General features: G+C 42.0%; 1 protein-coding gene across 10 annotated transcripts in view; it reads left to right on the top strand.

Moving 5' to 3' along the window:
- Dlg3 (discs large MAGUK scaffold protein 3) overlaps window positions 1-24,082 on the top strand; it is a 53,326-nt gene that overhangs the window by 14,771 nt on the left and 14,473 nt on the right. For all 10 annotated transcript variants that reach the window (XM_020155447.2, XM_074063712.1, XM_020155445.2 and 7 more), the window contains one exon: window positions 14,377-14,491. In XM_020155447.2, the coding sequence (XP_020011036.1) occupies window positions 14,377-14,491 (115 nt within the window). The remainder of the gene's footprint in view (window positions 1-14,376; window positions 14,492-24,082) is intronic.

The following is a 24,082-nucleotide window of genomic DNA, read 5'->3' as shown; positions in this document are numbered from 1 at the left end:
TTTCATGTGCTTGTTGTTTGCTATTTGGTTTCCCTTTGCTCACTTCACTGATTTGAGTCTCACCCTGTTTCCAAATTGACTTGAAACCAAAGTAAGCCAACTGTGTTATTACTTAGGTGATTAGAAGGAAGCAGGAGGATAACTATCTCTCATTTTATCTATTGCTGTGGGTGCTGGAGGGCTTTAAGGCTTGGGTGTAGTGAATTTTAGCTAGGAATGCTGACCTGATGAAAATGATAAGGCCCGCTTTTTTTGCTTGGAACCAGCTTATTGAGATATAATTCACATACCATACAACAAATGCGCACCCATGAAAAGCGTACATTTCAACGTTTTTAAAATCTTCAGTTAACTGTCACCACAATTAATTTTAAAACATTTTTGTCAGCCCCCAAAGAAGCATTGTCTCCAGTAGCAGTCACTCCGTTTCCCCTAACTCCTCCTGTCCCCCAGTCCTAGGCAGCTACTAATCTACTTTCTGTTTCCATAAAGTCGTCTCTCTGGCCAGTTCATATAAATGAAAACATGCAATATGTGGTCTTTTGTGCCTGGCTTCTTTCACTTAGTGTAATGTTTCAAGGTTTACCCATGTCGTAGCATGTATCAGTATTTCGTTCCTTTTATGGAGGAATAATACTCCATTCTATGCTTGCACCACATTTTGTTTATCTGTTCTTGTGCTGATGGATATTTGGGTTATTTCCACGATTTCACTATCGTGAATACTGATGCTATGAACATTTGTATATAAGGTTTTATGGGAACACATGTTTTTAATTTTCTTGGATTCCTACCTAGGAGTAGAATTGTGGGGTCATAAGGTAACCTAATGTTTTTGAGGAACTGCCAGACTTTCTCCCAAAGTGGCTACACACTTTTAGGCCCACCTTGCTCTGTAAACTTAGTTTAATTCTTTATAGTTTTGCCCCTGAAGCTTCTTGTGTGTGTTTGTGTTGGGGTTTTCTGTATTTATTGTAGCTCAAGGACATGCTGGTTAGATTTGGCACAGCTTTCTGAACCTAGCTAGACAGGTGCTTTAGGCAGTTTGAGTGAAAATCCTAGGAGCTTTGGTGTCTGTAAAACATCAGTCTTCTTGATGGGCAGAGTGATTGGAATAATGCACAGTAATGAGGATGACTTCTTTCTTATGTAATTATAACTTTTTAGAGTTTCTTTTTTTTTTTTTTGGTGAGACTGGAGTTTTGAACTCAGGTCTTTGTGCTTGCAAAACAAGTGCTCTATCACCTGAGTCACACCTCCAGTTAGAGTTTCTTTTTAATTCAATGTGTCGCTTAGTGAAATCTTGACCTTGATATTGACACTGTTTGCTTAAGGTTTGAGTTTTACATTCTACAATAGGGTAATTGTTTTGTTGTTTTAAATAGGCAAATAGGAGAAGTAGAATAATTTGGGCTTGCCATTGTCACTGGAATAAAAAAATCTGATTTTGCTTCCTTTGCGTAAGAATACACACACACACACACACACACACACACACACTCACTGGCAGAGAAGACAAGGCCCTGGGTTCTGGTTCTGAATTTATCTCTAATTAGCTGAATGATTCTAGACTAGTCAACCTACCTCTCTGGGCTCAATTTTCTGATGTATAAAATGAGGCGACTATGCAAAATGATCTATGAGTGTTCTAACTGAAATTCTTTGTTAGATAAGTGGAAGTGGGTTTTCAATTCAATTTACAAATTCCTATTTTTACTTAGACTCTTACTAATTCACATGGCCTTGAACTAATAACAGCCTTGCTTTAATAAGGGTCTTTCCTCTGATAAGGCTGATGTCCTCTTTAAATAGTCTTCTGTTTACTTTTCACTGAATTTAGATATCTTTTATATGCAAAGGCCCTACCTGATAAAATTAAGTGATAAAAATTTTGATTAGACCAAAAGAAGAAAATTAGTATGTTTTATATAAATGTGCACTTTAGGGACCTGGATTTTTCCAAAAGGAGAAAGAATTTTACAAATCTGAGATTATTAAATTCCAGACTAGATTATTAACAGTGTTTTGTAAATACTTGGAAAAAGAAGTGGTAAGCACTAGGAGCCAGTATTCTTTCACCAAGGTCAAACAAATTTCTCAATGGACAGGGTTACTGGACTGCGGAAGTATGTCTATATTTTTAAAAGGCATTGACAAGGCTTCTTTGGTCCATTTTTGTGTAAAATGACCAGGTGATAATAGTGATAATATGTTTATGTGGATTTTTCCTGAACTGGTTGATTGGTCAGTACCAAAGGAAAATAATTAATGAACCAGGAGCAGTGTGGAGGGAAGTTTCTAGTGCCAAGTATACCCTGTCTTTGTCCTTGGGTCCGTCCTGATGTGTCATCTAACTGCCTTTTCACCCCACCTCAGGTTATATTTTTTTTTCTGGATATAAAAGTATTACATTTAGATTTATAGAAAATTGGAAAATACAGAAAAATACAAAGTAAAACTAACTGCAGAGATAACTACTATTATATGTGTGTGTTTGTATATTTCCCTCCAAACTTTTATATACTTACATTTTATATATCATGCAATGTGTCTGTATGTTTTAAGAATGGAATTATTAGCCAAGTGTGGTGGCGCATGTCTGTAATCCCAGGCATGGGATGAAAGGCTGAAGCTAGAGGAGCCCAAGTTGGAGGCCAGCTTGGGCTATATAGTGAGAACCTGTCTCAAAAAATGGGCTTATTAGCCAGGCAATAGTGTCTCATGCCTGTAATCCTAGCTACTTGGGAGGCTGAGATCAGGAGGATTGAAGTTTGAGGCCAACTTGAGCAAATAGTTCATGGGACCCCATCTCCCAAATAACCAGATCAATTCTATGCACATATGAGTAATAAAACAATAAAAAAAATAACCAGATCAAAATGGACTGGAAGTGTGGCTAAGCAGTAGAGCACCTGCTTTGTGAGTGTGAGGCCCTGAGTCCACATCCCAGTCCTGCCAAACAAAAAATGTGATTATTGTATTGCAGAAATTTTATATTTTTTCATTACCTTAACATATGTCACAAATATTTTCCTGGGCATTATATATTATTTGAAAAAATTGTTTTTAATAGTTAAGTAGTATTCTAATGTGTGTGCTGTAATTTTGATAACTGTTTTCCTATTGGTGGTTGTGGACATTTAAGCTCTTCCCAGTGTTTTGATCTACAGAACACTTTTATGGATATCCTTGTGCAAGGTTTTTATGAATCTACAATAATTTCCTCAGAATAGTTTTCCTTTATTGGGTTAAAGGGAATAAAGGTGTTTAAGGCTTTTGATGCATTTTTGTCAAATTGGTCTTCACTTCTACTGACAGTATAGGAACATTTAAAGATTCTCAGTAACGTGGAGTATTTTTTTTGGACAACCTCTGCAAATTTGACAAGTAAAAAGTTTTGTTACTGATTTATTTAGTTTTTTTGAAAAAGGGTTTTGTTACATAGTTCAGGCTGGTCTTGAATTCACTGTTTCTTGAGTACTGGGATTGCAGGCATGTGTCACCATACCTAGTGGGTCTTTTTTGGGGGGGAGAGTGGATTGCCTGTTTACTCCCTTTCCTCATTTCCCTGTTGGGGTGTGTCCACTCGGTCTTACTGATACATAGAAACTTTAATACACTTAGAATATTGCTTGTTAGGTATATTGCAAAGACTGTGCCCAGTTTGTAGGTTTTTTTCTTTTGTGGTACTGGGGGTTGAACTTGGGGCCTTGTGCTTGCTAGTTAGGCACTCTTACCACACCCCTAGCCCTTTTGCTTTTAGTGTTTTTTGAGATAGGGTCTCACATTTTTGCTCAGCTAGCCTGTACCTCAAGAGATCCTCTTATTTATTTATGCTTCTGTGTCGCTGGGCGTGAAACACCATGTCCAGCTATTGGTTGAGATGGGGTCTCACTAACATTTTGTCTGGGTTGGCCCACAACCATGATCCTCTTGATCGCTGGCCTCCTAAATAGCTAAGATTATAGGCAGGAGCCTGTACTGGGGCCCAGCCCTGTAAGTTTGCTTTTTGTTACTATTTTTTTTCTGGTACTGGGGATTGAACCCAGGGCCATGAGAATGCTAGGCAAGTGCTCTACCACTGAGAGGTACTCCCAGCCCTTTTTTGCTTTATTTTCTCTTTGGCGGTACTGGTATTTGAACTCAGGGCCTCATGCTTGCTAAGCAGGCGCTCTACCAGTTGAGCCACTCCACCAGCCCTTTTATGAAAACCTGTGTTTTATCCTAGTTAATATTGTTTTATATTTAAAACCTTAATTTGCCTGGAGTTTATTTATGATATAAAGTAGTGTGCTAACTTAATTTCTGCTCCAGTTGTTAATGAATTACCTTGGTATACTCATTAAATAATCTGTCATTTCTCTGCTGTGTCTTGAAGTACCACCTTTATTATAAATAAAATTACTTTATATATATACATCATTTGGATTTGGGGTTTCTTATTCTGTCCTATAGTGTTTTACTCTGGGCTTATCCATTACTGAAAAATGACCACTGATGTTTTGACACCTATAAACTACAGGAGACTTGTTCTAGGTCCCATTTTTTGAGCTCCATCCACGTAAAAGCTGAGTTCAGTTGACCTAAAGGAGATTCAGTTGACACTGCAGTAAATATCGTCAGAGAGTTTGTGGTTCTATGGGAGTGACTCTGTGGGGAATATTTGAATCTGTGCTCTATTGACCTGGTAAAACATAGAAATTGGTTGCATTAGCTGAATTGGCAAGCTTCTTCAGGAAATGTGTATTTCCATGTCTATGCTGGAAAGTGGAAGGTGGGAAGGGTGGTTGTGAAAAAGCATAGTCACCACTGAGAGCAGGGAAAAGGTATAATCACATCTTCATATGTTATCTGCATGAGGTATCCTCTTCTGAGGTGGTCTTTATGTATACTTTGCCTTATGGGTTGAAAGAGCCAAAAGCTCTGTGAATCTTTCATTGGCATATGCTACATGAAATTCCTTTGAACTTGAGAAAAGGCCTTATTTGAAGTTTTTAGCCTGATCTGCTGGGTGAAGTGGAATAAGTCAGAAGGACCAATGGCAAGGCCTAGGAATACTTTTTCTTAGCTTGATGTGAGATCAAGGCACTTATTAGTGGCCTCATTTGCGGCCAGGTGGCTGAATGTAACAAAACCTTTAGATAGTGTAGTACTTTGGACTAGCAGCTAGCCCTTCCTTCGCCCTCACTAAGTTCTTTGGGAGACAGAAACATCCAGTTAGTTGGGATAACCTGGGGTTTTTATGGCATGCTAATCTAGCAGGTCGTATTTTCTGTTTTATTCCCAGTGGCCTTCAGGGTGCTAGCCAGAACTGTGGCTAAGTGTGCATGTGGCTGAGGAAGCATGTGACAGTGCAGGGATCAGAATACCCAGGTTTCTGTTCAGGGTTAGTTATAATTCTGAGCCAGTGTTCTAAAAGTAGAGATGAAATTCTTTTTCCCTTAAGTAATATTTGCCCATGTTGAACTGTTTGCTACTTCTCAGCCCTCTCATATATAGCCTTAAGAATTTTTTTTTTTTTGCAATTTATATTCATTGATTTTTTTTTCCCTCTGGAACTGCGATTTGAACTCAGGGCCTCACCCTTGCTAGGCAAGTGCTCTATGGTTTGATATTTTTTTGATCCAAAGAGTTTAGGATTATTTTCAGATATGAAGATCTCCTTCTTCTAGATTTTATGTTAAACAAATTAAGTTAGATGTGTCCTTAGTTTAATTCCTTACGAACATTACTGATTTGTCATAAAATCATCATGTTATAATTAGAAGGGATGTTAGAAATTGCTCAGTTTTAGGGATGTTGGATTCTTTTAAAAGTAGACCCATAACTGGAAACTAACCCAAATAATAGACTTCTTAATTCTTTTTATAGAGGTGAGTTTGTGAATCTAAGAAAGATGCTATTTGGCAATTTGTATCCTACATACTAACAAGTATCTTGATGGACTTATTTTACTTTTAGCTCTATCCATTTCTTTTGAAGACATGAGCCATCGTGTTGGGGCAGATGCTTGTAATTCAGACATACCCTGAGTGTTTATGCTCTAAAGGCAACTATAGAAAGCTAAAAAAAAAAAATCGCTTCTCGGCCTTTTGGCTAAGATCAAGTGTAGAAAGCTAAAAAATATTCATACCATCAAAATCTGTGATTCTCCAGGATGGTTGCAATAGCTCACACACTTGGTTATAGTTACTCAGAAGTTGGAGATTGGGAGGATCACAGTTCAGTGCCAGCCTAGGCAAAAAAGTTACTAACACTCCCGTATCAACAAACAAGCCTGGCATAGGGGTGCATGCCTGTAATCCCAGCTATTCCGGAGGCATAGGTAGGAGGATCACAGTCCAAGGCCAGCCCCAGGCAAAAATACTTGAGCTCCTTTCTGAAAAATAACTAAGGCAAAAAACTAACAAACAAACAAGGCTGGGGCATGGCTCAAGTGGTAAAGTGCCTGCCTAGCAACCGTGAGGCCCTGAGTTCAAACTCCTGTACCCCCTTCTAAGGTTGTAACTATTTCCTCCAAAGTTCTGTGATTTTTCACAATTGGTGACTCCTTTCAGTCCCAGGGAAGCTCAGCAATGGCAAATGAGGGCTGTACGAGTTTGAGATTTCCATAAGAATGGATGAACTTTTTGGGTAGCTGATGATTTGAGTATAGCCAACCAAAACATGTCTGCTGTTCAGTATTTGTGGGGGGCCTTAAGGTCAGGAAATTAACAGTTCTCTATTTTACTTTATTTTTGTTTGCGACAGTTCCCTATTTTACTTTATTTTTGTTTGCGATCTTCTGATGTAGGTGTCTGAAGTCTGTCATCCAGTTGTCTCCCCAGGCTTTATCATCTCCAAATTTGACAGGCGTGGCTTTTATTGTGTTTCGTAGCTTTACCTTTTTGTATTTTTACTCAGATCATTGGTAATGTCTACTGCAGGCCAAGTAAATGCCCTCTTGCTGCCATTTGATTTGTGTGCACTTTTTCCTGCTTAATCAAATAGGACCAAGTAATCTTACAATAGGTTGAGAAACTGAGCACCTTTCAGCATTTCCAAATTCATCACAGATGTCATTTTTTTTTATTCTTAAAAGACAAATGATTCTGACATCAGGAAGGTGGACAGATTTGAGGGCAAACTCTTAGATGGGATATGGGTTTGTGGGCTTGAGTGTGTGTCCAGTTTGCATTGGTGAGCATGATACTTTCGGTCCTTTTTGCGTTATTGGGTTGTTAATGATCTCTTGAAACTTCTGACATGCCAGTGTTTTGCAAAAGTGGTTTGTGGTTTTGTTCCTCAGTTTTTAACATGTTTAGGTGGGTGGAAAGAGAAAGAGTGTATTCTTTTTTCTTGCATTTATGCCCAACAAGCCAGAATTTGAGAATTACAGAGCTTCCATATCCTCCTCCTCTTCCTCTTCTGGTACTCGGGTTTGAACTTAGGGCCTTGAATTTGCCAGGCCAGTGCTCTACCACTTGAGCCACTCTGCCAGCCCTTCTTCCACCTTCTTTAAATGGTTCTTTCATACGGTTAGGAAGAAGAGAATCCATCAAGTTTTATGCTGTTTTAGACATCCAAATGAAGACCAATTGGCAGAAGACATGCCATGACCTTTAACCCAAGCATTTTCTTTTGAATAGTATTGTGTAATAATTAAGCATTAGAGTTTCTCAGCATTAGACCTGTTTGAACTAAGCTGAAGGATTAGCTGGTTTGGCTGCTGTAAAAACAGGGGCTTCCTATCCCAGAGGCTTCGGGAGGTACACAAAAATAGAAAACATGGTCCTCATTAGTCAGAAAACTTAAATCTAGATGTGAGACCTCATACGTACTCTCTCCACATCAGCCAAAGTCACACACACACACATCCCTAATCATGTTCCCTTCCTTAAAATGTTTTCAAAGGCTTCTTTTCATTACTCTTAAGAGAAAGGCAGCCAGGCACACCCAGCGGCTCACACCTGTAATCCTAGTTATTCAGGAGGCAGAGATCAGGAGGATCATGGTTCGAAGCCAGCCCCAGGCAAATAGTTCTCAAGATGCTATTTCGGAAAAAAACTCTCAAGTGTTTAAGAGCACCTGCCTAGCAAGAAAAAAAAAAAAAGATAAAGGCAAATATCTTTACCATAGTCTGAAGGCCTTGTACGATCTGACTCCGCCCACCTCTTATGATGATGTGATCTCCAGCCAGTATCCTCCTCTTACTTTCCTGTGTTCTGTGTATTTTGTACCCTCATAAAATACTACTCTTTCAATCTGGGATGCTTTCTTTACCACACTTTCCATTCCTCTGGACTTAGCTTTCTTGGGAAAACCTTTGTTGATTAACCTCCCCCACCCACTCCACCAGTGGATTAGGTCATGTTATTTTCTCATTTAGCATTTTTCTTCATAGTAGTTATAACAGTTATAATTGAAACTGTAATTAGTTTTTTTTTGTGACTGTAATTTCTAGAGATTACTATTATATTCCCAACAGCTAGCACAGTGCCTGGCACACAGTAGGCACTCAGTAAATATTTGAATAGGTGAAAGAATAAAATTTCTGGGATGAGGAAAGGAAGGCATTGAAGGATATAAAGAATGTTCAGTGTGAGGCAGTTGAAAAAATTCCGGGAGCTGGGAATACCAGGTAGAAGTGAATGAATTGTGTTCAAGGGTTCCAGGCCTTCTGGAGCAGGAGGCCCTGCGTCATGAGAGATGGGTAGGTAGACAGACAGGAGAATGGCTGTAGTGGTCCTTGAAAATTTAGTTGAGTTATTAAAGTCAAATTCTTTTGTTGCTGTTGAGCTATTTTAGATACTTGGATGATGGGATGCTATAAATGCAAGTTTCAGAAAGCCTGAGTAAGGATCTAAGATGGATAAGAGTTTGGAAAGCGGGGGCACAAGACCAGTGAAGGCAACAGAGCAATAGCCCAGGAAGAGACAAAACAATGTGAGCTAAATCAAGGCAAGGGGTTAGTAGCAGGCAGAGATAAAACAGACGAGACACTAGTGTGGTGTGTGTCTGTAGTTCCAGGTATTCAGAGGCTGAAGAAGGAGGATCACTTAAGCTCAGGAGTTCCAGACAGGCCTGAGCAACATAGAGGCCCCGTCTCTTTAGAAAAATAAATAAAATAGTCAAGAAGAAATTAAGAGGCAAAATCAACAGAAAGGCAACGACAATGAAAGAAAAAGACCGACCAAGGAAGTAATTAGGAAGAAACAGCTTGAGGAATGTCGTTTGTAGTAATGGGTTGTTTGGGCATGAAGGAAGACAGGCTTGGTTTTCAGGGGGGGAGACAGAGTGGTAAATGGTAGACACTTATAGATGCAGGTGGAGGTCTTCTAGGTGATAGCTGAAAACCGGGAGAGAAAGACCTGTGAGCTGAGGCACCAGCAATTCCACCCACCAGGACAGCCTTATCCATCATTATGCAGAGAGAATATTTTAGCTCCTCCTTGTCTTTGTCCACTCCAGGATAAAATCTTGGCTTTACATTTGCATAACCAAAAGGCTCATTAAAGTGTATTTCCTCAAACATCAGATGAGTCTGTCCACAAAGGTGAATTTTTCTGCCTCCCCTTCTTCAGAAACTGAAAAGCTCCTGGAAGCTTTAGAATAGCAATTTATCCTAACAGTCAGAAAAGCTCCAGAATGGCTTCAGAATGTCAGGGTTCTATTTGGTAGTGCCAGTCAAAATTTAACTTTTTTTCAGGAAAGAGTATATACTTCATAATAATAAAGAAAAAAAATTCCGTAATGGATATCTAATAGGAATGTTCCAAATAGCACCAAAATTCATGTAGCAACACACTATGGAACTATAGGGAGAAAGAATCAGAAGTACATTGGTGTTTGGAGTCTTTAGTTTATGTTATATTTCAGTTGCAGGTAAATATGTATGAAAAACATAAGTACAATTATTAATAACAACCCCAAATAGAAAGAATATAGGTCTTCTTGAAACATTAATACAAATTAACTGTATATTAGGTGCTAAAGAACACAGTAATAAATTCCAAAAAATAATCTGATAACAGTATAATTTAAACTAAAAATAATAATGACAGTAGAATATGAGCAACAAAAATTAAAAAGATAAATCCATGCCATGGGAAATTTTAACAACTCTTTTAAAAAAATTTAACTTTTTTGGGGTGCTGGGATTGAACCCAGGGCCTCCACACCTGCTAGGCAAGTGCTTCACCACTAAACTACACCCCCAGCCTCACAACTGTAAGGGGTGCATTAGCTGCATCTTTTTGACTCTGTAGTTTCACTTCTAGAAATTGCCACACACACACACACACACGAATGTACAGTACAGCATTGATTGTAACAGTAAAAATGTAAACAATTTAAATACATATCAATCGGGGTATAACTGGGTAAATTATGGTCTGCCCATTACACATATAGCTGTTTAAAAGAATGGGACCTATCCATCTGTATGTACTGACATGGATGAGTTTCCATGCCGTATCAGAGAATGAAAAAAGTGTGTGTGAATCTGTGCGAGTTGTGAGTGCACGTACATAAATAATGCATGCATGGAAGTAAGCCTGGAAGGGTATATACTAAAAATACTAACTGGTAACTTCTGAATAGTGGAATAGGGAAATGGTATAGAAATGTCAAAAGAAAAAGATTTTTTCAAGTCAGGGGCTGGGGATGTAGCTCAGTGGCAGAGCACTTGCCTAGGTCCTCACTTGCATGAGGTCCTGGGTTTGACCCCCTAGCACCACAAAAAAGTTTTAAAAAATCATTTGTTACTTTCGTAATTTAAAAGAAAGTGTAAACTCATCAGGTTTCTTTGCAGGCATATTGGACAGTGGCCTCTTTAGCACTTTCCTTTCCCATAGAACTTGCAATTGCATTGCCAAATTTCATTTTTGAGAGCTTTCCAACCGTCATGCCCTCCCTTCCTTTTGAGACATTATGCAGGAGCCTCACCTTATTGGTTGAGCTAACAAAACAAAACTCAATTCTGTAAGTTAAAACTAGCAGTTTTAAGCTTTATTGGGCACAGAATCACCTTGATGCACATTTGATACAGATTTCTGGACTCTGCTCAGTAGGTTCTGATTCGGTGTGGGGGTGGGAGAAGGGAAGCCTGCCTGTTTTGGTACTGCTTTCTGGTAGCACCCCCTCTGACTTGTTTCTCTATGGTTAGCAGCTGGTAAAAAGAAAGGGAAGGAGCAAAGTATGACTCATCCTGGATATCTTTGTGGGTCACCAATGGTTGGGTTCATCTGAATGAGAACAAATGAGTAAAGTGCAGTTTAATAGACTTGAGATTTTCGTAATAAGCAGTGCTTCTTTAAAGTAGCCTATCTGAAGTGGGCCCTCTCAGTTGGAGGCTGGTTGAGTGGGCTTCCTCCACAGTGACTTTAGCCTAAGAGATGCCCTCCAGTGATGGCTATGTTAGTTGTAAGTGGAGGGGAAGGGAGAATCTTGGGAAGTCTTAGAATTCAGATGTTTTCAAGTGAAGCTTTTGTCCTGGGAAAATGATGCTTCTAATATTAAGATGAGGGTCTATAGCCCAGGCAAATAGTTCCGCGAGACCCTATCTCGAAAATACCCAGTCTAAAAAAGGGCTAGGAGAGTGGCTCAAGATGTAGGCCCTGAGTTCAACCCCCAGTACTGCAAAAAAAAAGAAATGAGGGTCTAATGCCAGACACCGGTGGCTCACATCTGTAATCCTAGCTACTTGGGAGGCAGAGATCAGGAGGATCATGGTTTGAGGCCAGCCCAGGCAAATAGTTCCCAAGACCCTATCTTGAAACTACCCAATACAAAAAAGGGCTGTCAGAGTGGCTCATATAGTAGAGTGTCTGCGTAGCAAGCATGAGGCCCTGGGTTCAAACCCCAGCACTTCACCCCTCCCGCAAAGAAAGATGGGGGTCTATCTTAAGTCTATTCCTGAGTTTTTTTGTAATGGTCTTTTTCTTTGTTATATACCAGATGCCCTTTGTTATTAACATCTCAAAGGGGTGCTTAAAAATATGAACCTCAGTTGCTTCCAACAATTAACCTCAGGAACAAATGTAAATGGGAGTGCTTGCTAACTACCTTTGGAAGCCCTCAGTGAGGCTGGCAGCCATCCATTAAATAAACCTAATGGTTTATTAGTTTGAGAACAGAAGCTTCAACTTGGAAAGTTTTTTACATTGTTCCTCATTTACCCAACAGTCATTTAGTCAGAGGCTACTTTGTGCCTAGTGGCTCTTAGATAACTCTACAAATAGAAGCCAGAGACTGATAAACAGCCAGAACTCTTCATCCGAATGGGAAAAAATGAATCAAACACAGTTTAATAAATTTGAAATCTTAGCATGTGTAAACAAACAAAGAGTGCATTCCTTAAAGCAATAGTTTTGTTCTCTCTCTCTAGTTTATTTGAAGTGAGCCCTCCAGCCCAGGACTATCAGCCTTGAATTAGGAGCTTGAGGAAATGGTGGTTTGGTGGTTGTTTTTTAAAGGATTTTTTAAAGAAATGTAGTTACTAAGCAGCTGCCATGACCTGCTGCTAAGTTGGAGTTCAGCGGGCAAGTCAATTCCAAAGAAGGCAATATATAAACGGCTTACGGATAGATTGGGTTTTGTTTGTTTGTTTGTTTGTTTGTTTTCCATTCTGTGCATAGTTCTTTTGCCTGTCTTTCCCAAGAAAGGACTGCCTGGTCAGCTTCAAGGAGAGCCCTGGGGTGGAGCCAATGCCCGGCCCTCTCAGGAGGTGGATTGACCTGCTGCTGTACTCTTGGGCAGTCCAGGTTCTATGACAAATCAGTCACCATTCTTTACCTTTAGATTAGGACACCTCATTGATATTGATGTGTTGCTTTCTAACCCCCAGAACAGGGACATTGTCCAGCTATTATCTCTCTTTCATCCCACCCCCCCAACATTTAATAGGTGAGTCAGTGACTCAACTGCTTCATCCAGGATTTCAGGGACAGGAGTAGTTAATGAGGACAAATCACCATAACACCAGTGCGTGATGAATGAAAGAATACATGAATTTAACCAGTTGGCTTCCTTGATATCACAGTGGGTGAAAAGAAACTTTGTTGAGACCAGGCTGTTTGCAAGACTTCCATTTCCACTTCCTCTCCCTTAGGCTTCTTAGCGGTTCCTTTTTCACCCAGCTGAAGGTCAGGTTGCTTTATCCTGGAGGCAAGGGGGAGAGGCAGGTGTTGGAGCAGGTGTTTTGTTTTCTCCCGCAGTGTCACACTGACTAGGTGGGGATGCTTCCTTGCCAGCCCTCCATGGTGCATGAACATGCTTTTGTGGAATTCCAACCCCCCCCCCAAAGTGTGTTTGTTTTTTAAAGCACTTGCCTCACCTTCAACCTCTTGTATGAATCCTGACTTCCTTTAAAGCCAGCATGTCCTAGTGAAGTATGCCGTTTTCTGCCATTTCCCGCCCTGTGCCTTAGATACACCCTATTTTATGCCGCAATTATAGACCTGAAAAATGTTGTGTATGTGTGGTAAGTGTGAATATCATATTTTAAATGTACTTGGAGAATGTCACAGCAGAGCAGCCCTATAAAAAGCCTCTTATAATAATTGTATGGCTAGAGTTAATTTTCCTTTGTCAGAATTTCTTAAATAAGGCAGAAGCCCGTAACTACCTTGGTAGTGAGAACTCTGATTCAGGGAATGGTCTCGGAGGGTTCCAAGGTTGGATAGGGAGTAATGACCTTGCTTGACTAGATGATTTTAAAGGTGTTAGCCATCTTCTAGATTTGGAAGAATTTGTTTTAATGTTTAATTGTTACTGAAGCCAAAGAGGTTGGTGGCTAGGAGGGAAATAACACAGGAGAGCTTTAGCTGTATTCTCAAATGCTTGAGGTTTGTTTCTTCTTAACCTTTCTACTGTAATCCACTATCCCACCCTATCCCCCCAAGAGTCATCCCTGGAAAAGACTGTTCTCTTCACCTAACAGTGATAGAACGGCCTCCAGGTCCTTTCCAGTCCCTCCACTCCCATCCCCACGTTTCAGGGCCATCTGTTCTCTGCAGTCCGCTTTTTGGGAAAGTCTCCTTGCCCATCTGCTCTCCTTGGGCTTTAGTGCCTGCTCTAAAGATTTATAAGGGCCGCACTGAATCTTCTTTCCAGTTGTTATTTTTTTTAAGGATCACTGAAACTTTGAGGCAGGTAAAAGCTGTTTCCATTCGACATGCCCAAATGTGACTCTTCGTCCCAGGTGTTTTCTTTCTTTCTGTTAGGCTGTGGGTGGAGGGAAGTTTGTCCTCCCCTTGGAGGAGGGACTCTGCTTATCAAAGCAAAGATTGGGCCAGCCCTGGCCACTTTGAAACCAGTGTCCTGGCTTTTTGGCCGCTGGAGTGTGAGCTTGGGGGAGCTCCTTGGGTTCATTCTTTTCCCTTGTCTCCCTGACAGAGTATAGTCGCTTTGAATCGAAGATACATGACTTGAGAGAACAAATGATGAACAGCAGCATGAGTTCTGGGTCTGGGTCCCTCCGAACAAGTGAGAAGAGGTCCTTGTATGTCAGGTAAGTTGGCCTTCTGAACACCAGGCCTGTGCTGGATGAGAGCAACCCCACACCAGCCCAGCCCTTCTTGTTTAACTAGTGGGGTAGGGAGTGTGTACTCCCAGCACTAAAATAACACTTCCCGCTGTATGCTCAGGTTGTGTGTTTTATGGTCAGTATCTCCTCCCTTTTGTGAGCTGACTTCTTCCTTTTCGCTCATGAATGACTCAGTACAGTTAAATTTCAGTTTGCTCTAATTGTAAAAGACTGTCCCGGTGATTGTTGCTAGTCAGCATTCAAATGTTCAAGGTACTTTGCTTGCAATCTGTGCTTTGAGGGGAAAACTTGGCACCCCCATCCCCTTCCACACATGCATACTAGATACCGGGATTTGTATCTGAGCATATCTGTTCTCACAGTGTCCTGGTACAGGGTTTCTTCTAAGAGCTAGAGGACTGACAGGTTGCTGCATTCTGAGTGTTTCATTGTGTTTCTAGCCCCCTCTCAGCACCTGCTGCACTTAGTATTCTGTGACTCTCGAAAGGAATGGTATGTGTCCCTTGGGAAAGGGGGTGGGAGATGAGACAGATATATAATATTGACTGTATTGCTGTTGAAAGCTATTTGCTGATAACTGTCCAAGGTTGAGCTTCTGACCCTTGAGGCGTAGTATATACTCTCAGGTCAAAGTACAAACCTTCCTAAGGCAGTGGACTGATAAAGGAACACTGTGAACTCCTCTTAGAAGTAGGGATCATTTCCTTCTTCCTGCCTGGGCTTCTTGGCAAAACTCCAGCAGTCTGATTGCCAGTACATTGTGCCTCTGAAAATTCAAAGCCCTTGGAGAAAAAGGTGGTGGGAGTACCCCCCCCCAGAGTCAGCAGTAGCTACAGCCATGTTTAAAGTTTAGGTGTGGGGTTGTCTCAAACTGTTAGGTTGAACTTTTTCTGGTGGCCCCTGATACTTGCTGGGGGTGGGGAGGCTACATTTGCTAGTTGCCTGCCAACATGACAATTGCTGTGTCCTTGGGGTGTGAGATGATGATAGCTAACTGATGTCAGTGCTAATTGCAGTTCTCTCCCTGTGCTTGGTTCTTGCTTTTCTTTTTCCCCAGTTGGTAGTCCCTGACTACCCCAACTGCAGGGTGCAGAGCAGAGGGAGCCCCTCTCTGAGGCCGAAGCCCACTAGAAAGAACCCTTTGAATTCTCTTTTAAAGTGAATCCTAAACTCCACTCCTTGCATGTGGAGAGTATTTGCTGTGCTCACCTCCCGCTGAGGGGAGAAGAAGGGTAGAGAGGCTGGACAAGGCCCAGCCACCTTTCCAGTCTCCCTCCTGGCAAAGAGAGGCCTGTTTGCTGTCACTAAAGTCCTTGCTCCAGGTCTGTAGACATTGGGCCACTGAAGGGGAAACAGAAATGTGCTCTCTCCCCCCCGCCCCGTCCAAAATGGGTAATACTTAGGTAACTTGGTCAGGGTTGTTCCATTCTCGTGCTCCTAGCCCCCGCAGATATGGCACTCCAGTGTGCGTGGGAAGCTGCTCTTTAGGCAAGACAGTTTCTTCAGAGAGCTTTATTTTTAGATTTCCCTTCTCTGCCTATCCTGTGCTAGCGCTCTCCCTGCCTGGGCAGGGGAGTGGGGCATTGGCTCTTGATCTGGAACACCCTTCTGTGGCCCAGGCAAAGGATCTGCTCAGCCTGACTGGGGAGGAGGGGAGAGACCATGACTCTGTTATAATGTGTCCTTAATTTTGTCTAGATAATGTCTGTCCTCTGAAGAAAGTATGCTGTGGTTCAGAACAGGAACCATTTATGATCACTAGACTCAATCAGGGAGAATAATGTTTTATTGGCCACAGCAGTGAGCTGAGGCCCTTTACTGGGCCAACCCCTGGATCGGAACTTGATTTGCTTTCTTCCCTTACATTCCTGTTTTAGCCTTCCTGCTCTATGTGTGGTTCCCTTCCTTCTGCATGGGAACATTTATTTCTTCCCTTCTTTTGGTTTTCTGAGACAGGGTCTCAATATGTAGCACAGGCTAATCTGGAACCCAAGATCCTCCTGCCTCAGCCTCCTGAGGGCTGGAATTACAGGTGTGCATCGCCCCACTTGGCTTGTTTCTTTCATTCTTAAAAAGATCTTCCCTTGACACCAATAGTCCCTTAAACTGTTGTCTTTTGTTTCTCTTCTTTTGCTCAGTGTGTTTGCCAAATTCTGTGCTAGGAAACACTAGTTCCTCAAGATGTTAATAGTGTTGTGTGAAAAACTGGGTGTTTTTGTCAGTTGGGCAAAGGCAGGCTTAACAGAGGAGGGTTATTTTCTGTGATTAATGCCCAGGAAAGACGGTACTAGGCAGTGTTGCTCCCAAAATAGGAGCACAGGAGCATTATTTGGGAAACCATCTTAACATACAGGCAGCAAAATGTTGGAGTCATCTGTAGTCACTGCTGCTACTTGTTTGGGTCACCCTTCCTTCAGTGGCCTGAAAGAAAGTGAGCACCAGCTTTTCAACATGGTGATGTGTGTGGTTCCTGAGCAGCCCTGGAAGGCTCCAGAGGCACAGAAGCCCAACTCTGTCCAGGATCCATGGTGAGCTTTTGGCCATTAGATTCAATGACTGGTTCACTGGTTTTCTGATATTGGTCTGACCTCTTCATCACGTGTGTTTCCATGAGTTACGTGCTTTCTTCTTTAAAGGCCTCTGTCTACCTTGCTGACTATCCCCAATACCTTTCATTAGTCTTGCCCTGAAATAGCGATGCCATTTACTTTCACATCTTCAAATCATATCATTGTGTAAATGACAGCCCTGATCTCCAGACCTGCATATCCACTTGGTGGACATGCGCATAAATAAAGCTGCCCTCCCAGTGTTCAGACAAGCGGCATGTTCAAAATGGGCTCCCCTCCCCATCTCCTCCTCCTCACTTACCCCAAGTCAATTGCCTCACCTCATCATGTGGAAAGGGATTGCGTTTGTTCTTTCACCCAAGGGGCATTTCAGCTCAACATAAGGAAGAAAAGACCTCGATGAAAATTGTCTGACTGCTCCCAGGGAGAGCAAATTTGATCTTTGTCACTGGAGGAGTTACAGAAGAGGCTGCACAACTATTTGCCCAGGTGTTACACAGGGATTGAGCCTAAAGCCAGTCTGGACCTGATCTGCTCAGCTTTCAGTACTCACCCAGGGTCTTCAGGCGAAAGGGGAACACACATTTAGGGACCGACAGCTACTATACATCATGACCTTTGTTATTCTCTTTAAATGGGACAGGGATTTGAACTCAGGGCTTTGCACTTGCAAAGCAGGGGCTTTACTGCTCCAGCCACACCTCCAGTCCATTTTGCACTGGTTATTTTGGAGATGGGGGTTCTCACGAACTATTTGCCTGGGCTGGCTCCGGATCTCAGCCTCCCAAGTAGTTAGGATTATAGGAGTGAGCCACCTGTGCCCAGTTTTTAAATGCCTTTTAAAAATTATTTTAATAATGCTATAGAGTAGACATTATTCCCAGTTTTCAGATGAAAAAACTAAGACTCCAGTTAGACAGCTAAGAATTTCCCAAGTTGGAATTTGAACAAGTTGCTCTGACTACAGAGTGTTTCCTCTACTTGCTGATAGGAATCAGCTGGAGTACTGACTGGTAAAAATACACATTCCCAGGCCCCTCTTTTATCCATTCAGATTCACCATGTCTTGTGAAATGTGTTTTTAACAAACAGCCAAAATACTCAAGAATGACCGCTTCTGTGCCATGACCAACACTTATTTCTGTGTCACTGGAGCAGCTAAACATTGTGCTTCCCTTAGCTCCTACTCAGAAAGTAGCTGAGCACAGGGCTAAGAACTTGGACACAGTTGCCAGGGTGGATGCAAGAAAGCAGCAAGCGGCAGTTTGCCATCTGCCCAGAAGAGAATGAGCAGCATGGGGTTCAAGTGAAGGGACTCTTTTCAGTTTGGGTTTCACCTCTACTTCTTTTTTGCTGTTGTTTCCTATTCTGACATGTTTCTCCTCCCTTCCTTCCCCTGAGTATCTATCTCCCTCTGGTGTGCATGGGTTTGCAAAGCTATTTTGAAGCAAGTAACGCCCTCTTACAGCTGCACTGAGGCTATAACAGGTGAAACTCTAGGGAGCTGCAGCTGTACTAACCATAGGGCCGATGGGATTTGTGGAGCAGGGAGCAGGAGGAAGAAGGAAAGATGAAAGTGTCTGCAAACTGGAACTTGGCTTTAAAGTCACCAGGATCTTAGGCTTTCCCCACCCTTCACCATACTAAAATCATCACTGAAATGGATGAGCGCAGTGAGTGGAGGCCCTCTGTGTGCCCAGCCTAGGGCTCTTGCTCTGCTGGTGCATTGATAGAGACCCCAGAAATCACCTCTCTTGAGCCTCTGACTCAGGGTAGGATGGCGAGGTGTTTAGTTCAGGCCATTCATATGTGAAAACTGTGCAAAGATGCTGGGTAGGTTAGAGTTCCAGAGATGGCTTTGATTTTATCTATGAGTGAATAAATGAATGTAAGACCTGGCCTCCAGAGGTTGCCAAGGGGCTCAGTAGTATAGTTGTAGAAATAGTTTTTGAAAATCTGTTCAGGCTAACCTGGCTTCATTCTTTGCAGCCCCAGGACAGCATCATGGGAGCGTGGGAGTCCTGCACTCCTGGCTGGCCATCTGCCGAGCTAGTCTTTTTCTCACTCTAAGAAGAAAATCATGTTGGGGCATCTGTAGGCTTGATTCAAGAAGCAATGTGAGAAATATTGGCTTGGTCATCAAAGAAAGCTGAAGAGTACTCCTTCCTGTCAACAGCAGGCATTAATTGTGCAACTATTCTGTGCTTTGCCCAGGGTGATGGTTGGTGGAACCCGACTTGGCTTTATTCATAAATAAGCTTCAGTGATGGATTAAGATGATAACAAGGCAATGCTGGCAGGCTTTACAGAATTTGGGGGTAGCGATAATATTCATTTTTTTAATTTTTTACAGTGTTTGGGATCAAATCCAGGGCCTCACATGTGCTAGGGAGGGGCTCTACTGCTAATAAGATATACCCCAAGGCCCAGTAATATGTATTTTAGTGATTCTTTTTTTGTGGTGCTGGAGGTGGAACCCAGGGTCTTCTTGCCCATGCTAGGCAAGCCCTCTACCACTGAGTTACATCCCCAGCCCAGTGATACATACTTTAAAAGCACCAACAATGCATGTAACTGGTCAGGACTATCAGAAGGTAGGGAAGAGTTTACTGTATCAGTGACTTCTGGAACTGTCTGCTCCCAACTCAGGTCCTCAGATCATCCCATCATCAGCAGGTGCTGTGAGCCCTGAACACTTACTCATTGTGGGTTGATTGGTGCTTGAATGTGTCTTTAACTTCATAGCTGCCCGCTAGGGCCTGAGACTTTGAGGTAGACTAAGGAGAAAATGCCCTTACTTAATTTTCCACATACCCTTCTTCAAGGTGTGCTGGGACTTGCCGCTAGATACTTGATGTCAGTCCAGTTGCCCCACTCTGGGTCTGCTCTCAACTCTGTGTCTGCCTGAGCGCTTAGGTTTGGGATTTTAAGTTGCTGTTTGGAAGCTGCTAGAAGTGTTAACTTTCTCACCAAGGTCAAGGGCTGATGAGTGGCTGCTTTATGGTTTTCTGTGCTTGTGTGATATCCACCGTGCAGTGGATGGGCTGCCCAGTCAGTCTTCAAATATGTGCCCTTTACTTGGTGTAGTCTCTGGCCAGAGCACAAAAGATGAAGCCTCCTAGATCCCAGCTGCTATGGAAGGGAAACAGCAGGAGAACACTGAGGGATATGAACTGAGAGGGGGTTCTGTGCAACACCCTGGGCTCATCCACCATTCATAAGCAAAAGACATTGTCTCAGGCATGGTATAATATGAAAGCTCAAAAAAATTAATGTAATAATTAAATTGCAATAAATAGAAGATTTAGAGAAAGGTTGCTGCTGAATGCCTGGTATGGATTTAGAGGAAGGGAATTTGGAGTGGGTAAGGTCACAAAGCAGGGAGACATTTGGGCTGGGCCATGGAAAGAAGTTTTCAGAAGAGGTTGAAGAGACCAACAGAGCATCAAAAGCTAGACAGATGTCCTGAGCGACAGGTGGGGGGAGGTGGGCACAGTCCTAGGTGAGCCCTGCCAAAGCTGCCCTTTGCCTTTGAGGTTATTTGTGCTAAATGTTCTTGTTTGGTTTGCATGGAAAAACTAGCACAACCAGTTTCCTAGGTAGTTGCTGGGTTTTTTTGTTTGGTTTTTTTTTTTTTTTTGCATTCCTGTTCTCCAAGATGGCCACAGGGCTATGCAGGGTGCTTAGATTTCTCTCCATCTTTCCTATCCAAAGCTCACAATTTAGGATTTGAACCACAACGATTTTCCTTGTTTATTTAGAGCTGGATTATATTCCTGCTTTCCCACCCAGCCGAGAGGGCTCAGTTGAAAGGAAAGACTGGCAAAAGACCCCCAGGTCATGTGCATTCTTCCTGTGGGTGGGTGCGTGGAGGATCTCTTTGGGGATATTTGAAAGGTCACCTCTTAAGCAATACAGCTTCTAAAACCTTGGGAAATGCTGTCTCCTTAGGGAGGGTAGGCAGTATGGCCCTGGGCCTTGAAAGCTGGCACGCTGAAATCAGACCGGGATTTGAACCCCACACCCCAGGAAATTAGATTCACTCTCCTGGTGATAAGATGGCACTGGAAAGCTTCTTTGTTATTTACTGATACTTTGTTCTCCTTGTACCCCACTCTCTTTATCCTGCTCTTAAAATAATTCAGTATTTTTGGAGTTTGGTCTCCAAGCCCAAAAAGTTTGAAAAGTTACAGGAATACCCAGAGTCTGGCTCTCCCTGGTTTCTGTGGGGTGCAGTCATGACTGAGGAAGAGGAGTTAAGGGCTGAGAAGCCGTCTGATGTGTAAGAATGATGGAGTAAGTACTACAGCTATGGGCTGGGAGCAGCAGTATTTCCCTAAGCTTTCTTCTCTTGTGACAGTTTCCCACTGACCTCACCAGTCCTCGACTCAGAGCCCTCCATAAGCAATAAGGATTTTCTAAGGCTCCTAGTCTCCCAACAAACCCTCTTGTCAGATAAGCTGACTCACGTACCCCTTCCCTACCTACAAACACAGAGGATAAGACCAGGGTGGCAGGCAGATTGGTTAATTGTGGCCCTTTTTTTTTTTTGTGGGACTAAGGTTTGAATTCAGGGTTTTGCAAAGCAGGTGCTCTACTACTTGAGCCACACCCCCCAGTCCATTTTGCCTTGGTTATTTTGGAGATGGGGTCTCATGAACTATTTGCTCAAGCTGGCCTTGAACTGTGATCCTCCCCATCTCAGCCTCCTGAGTAGGTAGGATGACTGGCGTGATCCACCAGCACCCAGCTAATTATGTATGGCCTTTCTTTAGGTATGTGAAGACAAATAGGTTTGGCTTTCTTTTTTCCTGCTCGCTTTTTTGCTCTGAACCAACATCAAAATTGTTCCTTGCCGCGCCATCTAGGCCTTGCGTGTATAGGATTTTGGTTCTGTGGCAAGTGCAGCCTGGCTTCAAAGGGGCAGTATATACCTGGACTTTCTTAGTGCCTGTCCTGAGGATAAAGAAGAGAAGGGAGGTGTCAGTGACATGGAGAAAGGCGCGCCTTCTCTTACAGGCCTAACATGACTTACCCAACCCTGTACTCCATTAGGGTTCCAGGCTCTTCTAACAGATTGTCACTGATAGATGGCTACAGGTTAGCATGCTTCTCAAAGATCTGAGGAAGATAGTTGACATATTTTAAAATTTAGTAAGGTCTAATTTGCATACCTGTTCAGGTTATGTGAAGTGTATTTCATACGAGATTGTTCGACTTTCATACTGTGGCCTGTTTTCTTTTATTGGGTTCATTTTTCGTATAAAACTTTAACCTGGTAGTAACAACAACAATAAAAAAAGCCAAGGCAATGAAATGGATCACACAAGGCCTACTAAGTGAATGTCACACTCTTTAGCTAGACAGTGCAGGCTGTCTACACTTAGGCCCCACTCTGCCACTTTTGGGGACCAGCCAGATGTAGATGTACTAGTGATCCCTGAAATTACATGGTGCTCCTTGCTTCCAAGCCTTTGCTTACTCTGTTCTCTCCAGCTGGAAGGACCTACCCCTATCCCTGTCCCTACCTTTGGAAATCCTGAGCTTACACTGGATTCAGAAAGACCCAGTTCAAAAAGCTTCCCCATTCTCCAATATGCAGTCTTTCTCTTCTCTTTTCTCCAACTAAATTCTCTACAAATAAAATCTTTCCAACCTCAAAAAAAGAAAAAACAAAACAACAAAAAAAAAGCTTCCCCAAACCAGATGTGGTCTGTACTCCCTATAAATGCTTTAGGTCTTGGTTTGTCCTCCTTTTGTGCCTTTTGTTACGACATACTCAAGGCCATGCCCTGCCATTGTATCTCCTATCTAACACAGTGCCCTGAAGAAAGAAGACTCAATAAGTATTTAAATAATGGAAGAGCAATGTTTTCTAGACATAGCCAGGTGGTGAGTTAGCTTTTTTTTTTTTTTTTTAAATACATGTGACTTTTCTGAGATTTAAGAGCCCTGGTCTGAGACTTGCCCACCACTCAACTCCATATTGAGGGCCTGTGCATATTTGGGCCTTCATTTCATCATCTGTGGGGATTTTTTCTAGCTATTAGTACAACAAAATTCCAGCAGGAAAACAGACAGTGGATTTTAAAATCCTTATCTTGGGTTTGGAAAACAGATCAAAATCATGACAAAGGAAGGAATTGTTGAAGGCATTGGGTAGAGATGATATAGGAAAGACCCATACTCACTGAATGCTAGATCTGGAAAGAAACTTCAAGAATACTTAAGAAATTTCCTTAATTAGATAGGAAGTTGTACAAAGTGACCTCTGAGGCTCCAATGTTCTTCCGAATTCTTTTCCTATTTGCAATTCTGATAGATAGAAAAGTAAATTCTTGCCAGGCACCAGTGGCTCACACCTATAATTGTAGCTTCTTGGGAGGCAGAGATCAGGAGGATAGTGGTTTGGAGCCAGTCCCAGACAAAAAGTTATTGAGACCCTATCTCAAAAACACCCAACATGAAACAATGCTGGCAGAATGGCTCAAGTGGTAGAGCACTTGCTTAGCAAGCCTGAGGTCTTGAATTTAAACCCCAGTATCACCAAAACAAAACAACAAAAAAGGAAACTCTTAACTCATCTTTTACATTCTCAACTGAGAATAATATTACAATTCAGCATTTCAAACACAGACATTGTGCTTTTATGTCCTTAACAAAGTCATAGCCAAAAAAGCATTGTCCATCTTGTTCAATAATTCTTTGTTCATTCGTCATTCATAATGTCATCGAACAAAATCCACATGGACTCAGGTGTCACTTTTTATTGGGGAATTGGAGTTATACAACTTTTTTTTGGTCTTGTTTGCCAGGAACTTAGAGCCTCTTCTGATGTAAATGACTCCTACTTTCTTTATCAGTTGATCTTAAGTTTTTTGGAAAGTTGTAAAGAACACATGCTGTAGTTTAAAAACAAACCAAATAATATTCCCGTGTACTCTGATAACTATTGGGATTCTCAGTGACTTTGTTCTGTATTTAT

The sequence above is a fragment of the Castor canadensis genome, chromosome X (assembly GCF_047511655.1).
Source record: "Castor canadensis chromosome X, mCasCan1.hap1v2, whole genome shotgun sequence".
NCBI lineage: Eukaryota > Metazoa > Chordata > Mammalia > Rodentia > Castoridae > Castor > Castor canadensis.
Note: the sequence above shows the minus strand (reverse complement) of the source record. Positions and strands in the feature narration are given on the sequence as shown.